This window comes from Rhipicephalus sanguineus, chromosome 1 (genome assembly GCF_013339695.2).
Source record: "Rhipicephalus sanguineus isolate Rsan-2018 chromosome 1, BIME_Rsan_1.4, whole genome shotgun sequence".
Taxonomy (NCBI): domain Eukaryota; kingdom Metazoa; phylum Arthropoda; class Arachnida; order Ixodida; family Ixodidae; genus Rhipicephalus; species Rhipicephalus sanguineus.
The window spans coordinates 76,067,921-76,073,153 of NC_051176.1; the positions used below are offsets into that span (position 1 = coordinate 76,067,921).

General features: G+C 49.9%; 1 protein-coding gene across 1 annotated transcript; it reads left to right on the plus strand.

The window, feature by feature from the left end:
* Positions 1 to 3,735: 3,735 nt before the first annotated feature.
* Positions 3,736 to 4,382, plus strand: LOC119393073 (uncharacterized; the record flags this gene model as incomplete). Its single annotated transcript, XM_037659900.2, is given in 1 exon segment — positions 3,736 to 4,382. A coding segment is annotated over 1 exon segment (612 nt), but the record flags the coding sequence as incomplete, so codon positions are not given.
* Positions 4,383 to 5,233: the final 851 nt, after the last annotated feature.

Consider the following 5,233-nt stretch of genomic DNA (forward strand, 5'->3'; position numbering starts at 1 on the left):
TACTGTTGCGCATGTGCTGTGACTTCACCTGTGCGCCGCCGCGCCGCCGTCGCCGCCTCTTTCTGCTCACGCCGCTCGCGCCGTCGCCGAAGTCCCGGGAGTGATGACGCCGCCGCCGCACAATAATTGCGGCGAGCCGCCGTTAGCATTTTCTTTTATACCGAACGGGCAATCGGGACATAAAATACATCACTTCACCGGGGGAGCTTTTCGCTATGTGTCTATGTAATGGACTGTCCATTTCAGACGACGCTGACTGGCCGGAGCTCGGCGAGCAGCGCACGCTCTGTTTCCGGTTTTCTTGTGCAACATCATTTGGACGTCACGAAGCTTTCACAATTCTCGACACAAGTGAGAGGGACGGAGTGCGCTTCAACCGTAGAGAAAAAAACAAAGAGATAGCTGAGCTAGTTGTTAAGTATTTGTGTTAAAAAGGCAGGACGTGCAAACACGGACACGCGAGAGAAGTCAAGAGAGTGGACAGTTATATCTCACGTAGACCACTACGCGCACCTGACTGAGAGGTATCGCCTCTTGCCTGGGAATGCAGAGATTATAATTTGTATCTCCCTTCTTTTGCGCCGCTGTGTAAATTTTCAGTTGTTAGCGGCGCGTATGGAGTCTTGACTACTGCCTTGTGTCCGTATTTGCACGCCCTGCCTTTTTAAAGGGCCCCAAAATGGCCTCCCAAAATGGCCTCCCAAAATACGAAAAATGCGGGAAGCTTGCACTAAGTCGCGCAAAGCTTAGCACTGCGAAGCACGGACCCGTCGCCACTTTCTTACTCCCCGTCGACCGAAACGTCTAGCTTCTAGATGCGCGGCTTCCTCCTCGGGAGTACGCACTTTCTTCGGACGCCCCATAAATTTATGGACACGATCGGGCGCAGCTAGATGCTTGGCTTAGCTACTTCGCGTGCGCGGCTTGGCAGGTAGTGCGGTATCTGGTCACTAGACGACGCTATGCCTGCTTCCTCTTTCTATGTTTTTTTCTATATCTACTTCTTTCTCTCTCTTTCCTTGATGTTCTTTCTGTCTCTCCTTTTCGTTCTGCATTTCTTTCGTTCTATTTCTCTATTTCTCATGCTTTCTGTGCTACGCCCTACTCTCTTCCCTCCTCCTCACTTTCCTTTCCCACCCCCTTGTTGCGCTATACTACACAAGGCTATGCTCTGCTAGCGCTCCTGCATAGCCGAGTGGTAAAACGCTCGCGTTCGGATCGAGGCCACGCGGGTTCGAATGCAATCTCGTGAGAAATTTTCCCTTTCTCTTTCTTTATATCTTTCTTTCCGTCTTTCTGTTCGTTCTCTTTCTTTCTTTATCTCCCTCTATCTGTACACGTTCTTTCACATATCAGGGTTACTACAGACCACGCCGTAGTGGGATTTGCCTCAGCTCTGTGGTACATACCCGTTCGTGATGACGATAGTTTTCGGGCACGGTCAGTCACTTTACGCCAAGCTTCAACAGCTTAGCCGTTAAAGAACGAGCGCGCTATTCTCTCTCGGCGTTTCTCGTTTTTTTGGCGCACTTAGTGACGTCAGAACGGTGATTCACGTGGCATCATTGGGGTACATGCTCTCGATTGGTCCATATACGAGAAATATCACGTGAGAATTGTCTCTCAGGCTGCTTTGCCATGGAGTCACCCATCCATTCTTCCTTGTCTCGCGCGACCATCGTGCGCGACGAACTGGTTTCCCTCTATTTTGTGCGTGTGCGACTGCGCAAGCGGAGATAACAGGGTGCAGCCAACAAACGCGTATATTTGATTCGGAGGCGCCGGATTATCTGATTCTTCCAATGGACGAACTCTTTACAGCGGAGACAACGCAGCTCTCCAGAAAAAAGGCGAGCTCAAATCCACGGTTTTTCTGTATTTTTTTTATTGCGTTAGTAGTTACATATACCCTCTGGACAGGTTTTCACCGTCCCCGTCATGTTCCGTATAAAGTCCAAATCGATAACATCACTCCGTGCGTCGGATTTTCTACCAGCGAGTAAAAGCTGGCGTGCACTTGCGAGGAACACGGCTGAAGCAGATATCATAGAAGCTGGCCATCTCCATCGCACGGAGGGCGCATGCGATAACATCAGCCCGCGCGCGTGCGAGGCGTGCCGTGGATTGCTCCGCAACCGGAAGGGAAACGCCCCGCCCGTCTTTCGCTGGGCGAAAGAGCATAAAGGAACGCCGGGACAGAGGGGAGCGGCTGCGTGGCTCGAATAGCAAGTGTCAACGTTCACTATTAGGACGCCGTCGGGAGCGCTGGCACGCGCTATCACGGCAGACATCAGCAAACGGCTAGTATACTACCCTTCTACCCGCTGTGATCTCACCGCTTCGTGCTGTCACCACTGATACGAAAAACTGCACGAAAGCCGCTTCCCTCACGGGAGCGGCCGCATTCCAATACACCAGCGTTTTGTAGGGTTATGCGAGACCGGATAAAAAAGATAGTTGCTAGCCATAGCTAGTGTAACATTACGACACGTTGCTATCGCGTTCGCAGCTTCGCTTTTTCGTTGAAACAGATTGTTTTCGAAAGTCGAGGCACTAATTTCTGTCCCCACCAAATGCTGAATCAACCCCCCGACCACACCCCCCGTGTCACGCCGCCGCCGATCCGATGAACCCCGCGCCGTTCACGCGCCGCCGCAGGAGGTCGAAACACCGGCGCGCCGCCGCCGGCAATTTCGGGACCGGCGCACACGTGTATCTGTGACACGTCTACAAAGACACGGAAGGCAGATATAGTGATTACAATGTTTTTCATATTTCAGGCATGCGCCAACGAATGATGGGACTAATGCCATCAATTCAGATTTAGGTTGTTGCGGCGGCCGCATTTAGATGGAGGCGAAATGCTAAAGGCCCGTGTGCTTACATTTAGGTGCACGTTACAAAACCCCAGGTGGTTGAAATTTCACGTTGTCTTTTTTTGAGAACAGCAGACAAGTATCCAGAACAGCGCGCGGAAAGATTGAAGGCACGGCGTCTCGTAACAACACTGGCCGTTTCGGTTTGTCAAGGAGAACTTCGCCACCAAGTTCGCCATAATAGCGCCGCCTGTTTATGTCACTGTCCGAAAAGTGCTTCTCGCAAACGTCAGCTGTCGGTCTTTTCTTGGTATGGCGCGAGCCCACGCTTCCAACCTCACTGGGTCACTAGGAACTTCGAAGGTAATTACCTTCTCCTTGCAGGACGCGTACCCACAGCTGCAGTTCGGCACGACACATTTCCGCCCCATCCTGAAGAAGCACTGGTCGAAATCTGCAAAGCACTCTCCTTTGTCGCGGCGTGAAAAGCGCGCGCAAACATCGAGGACTCGGCGCCGCCAACGCAACGCGCGGAAGCCACGGAAGCCACTGAGAGCGCTAAAGAGAAAGAAACCAGCAAAAGCGAAGGGAACTTTCCGTCCCAAGGCCACCTGCGCATGCGCGCGCACAACATGCGAGAGAGGAGCGAGGATCGCGTGCATGCGGCGGCAGACGTCCTCTGCTCAGGGGCCACTACTAGCAGTTCGTTCCAAGCGCTGTACGGCCTATAATTCTGGCAGTATCTATTGGGAACTGCAGCTAAAATATCTGCCATATCTGCCGATTGATGTTACAGACAGAAATCTTAGAAATTTTACATTTTACGAGGCGCTATCACGATTTTTATGCGTCGCGTCCATAGAAGAGCATGTAAAAGATGGCAACAGGCCGAAAGCGTCATCTGTCGTGCTTCGGCGTAAAAAAACACCTCCGCAAAGCTATACATGACCAAAGACTACGCATCACTACAAAATCTGGTGCCAATCTCGAAGAAACACTTCAACGAGCTGAAGGCGAAATTCAGAATGCAAATGCCACCAACACGGAGCTGCAACTAATAATCCATGTAGGTACTACTGACGTCCTAAATAAAGCAGACATAGAAAAGAGCACTGACCAACTGAAGCAACAACTGACATACTGGAGCCAAAAGACACCCAAACACCACTACATAGTGTGTGCCATCCCTGAACCGAAAACAAGGGGTCAACAAATTGCAACAGCATGCCAAACATGGAACACAGCAGTCCAAACTGCGTGTACAGCACTGGGCCCCAGTGTGCGGTTTATTTCAACAGCTGCCCACCTAACCGAAGATCACCTAAATGATATCCACTACTCGGAACAGGCAGCTGACCAGGTTGGCAATCAACTAGGCGAGGCCATAAAATCTTTTTTATGGGACAAACAACCAACTCGCTCACAACACTGGAGACGATCAACAAGGCCAGATCAGAGGACAGTACAAACGCTACTGAAGGCAATGACAACAGCCCTAGGCAAACTAGGACAGAGAAACCGGCACTGGTAAACAACCAAACAGGCAAAGCCATACACACAACCCCCAATTTCAGTCCCCCAGAGATCACCGCCAATCAGGTTCCAGAAACAGACGAAACAGAAGAACAAAGCATAGTGAAGTGAAAAAGGAACTCACCATATGCCTACTAAATATGCAAGGAACAAACAAACTCAAGTGGGCTGAAATCCAAGACCAAGTGAACAGACAAAAAATAGATATCTACGCTCTAACGGAAACTCACCTGCGGGACGACGAACAACCTTTTCTTCCGGGGCTAGTATGGCAGGGAAAGAACAGAAGCAAAGGACAAAAACGGGGAGGAGGCATTGGTTTTATTACGCCAAAGAGAATCACAGTAAATGGGGATTGTCAAGACAAGGAACACATGTGGATAAAAATAAAGATTGACACACACGACCTGTACATTTGTGTCATATACATGGCAACAGGCCTAGATGAACAAAAGTGGAATGACAGCATTTACGCATGCCTCAAGAAAGACATTGAGCAAACCTACAAAGGCCAACCGGTACTACTGTTGGGAGATTTCAACTGCCACATAGTAGAATTGGACGGTTATGAAAAAGATGCTGCTGGCTTCCGCAAATTAATCAAACAATGCAACCTACAAATAGCAAACCTCCATCCAGCTTGTGAAGGCACTTACACATGGTCACGCAAAGCCAACAAATCAGCTATAGACTACGTACTTTACAATCAAGAGGTGGTAAGGCAAGATATAAACATCACATCTCTGTACATAGACGAAGACAAAACAAATAGCTGTGGAAGTAACCATAACAGAATGAAACTGTGCCTCAGACGCCATCAACCACATCGAGTAAACCGGCCTGAAACTACAAAAGCTCATTGGCGAGTGAAAGAGCAAGAGCGT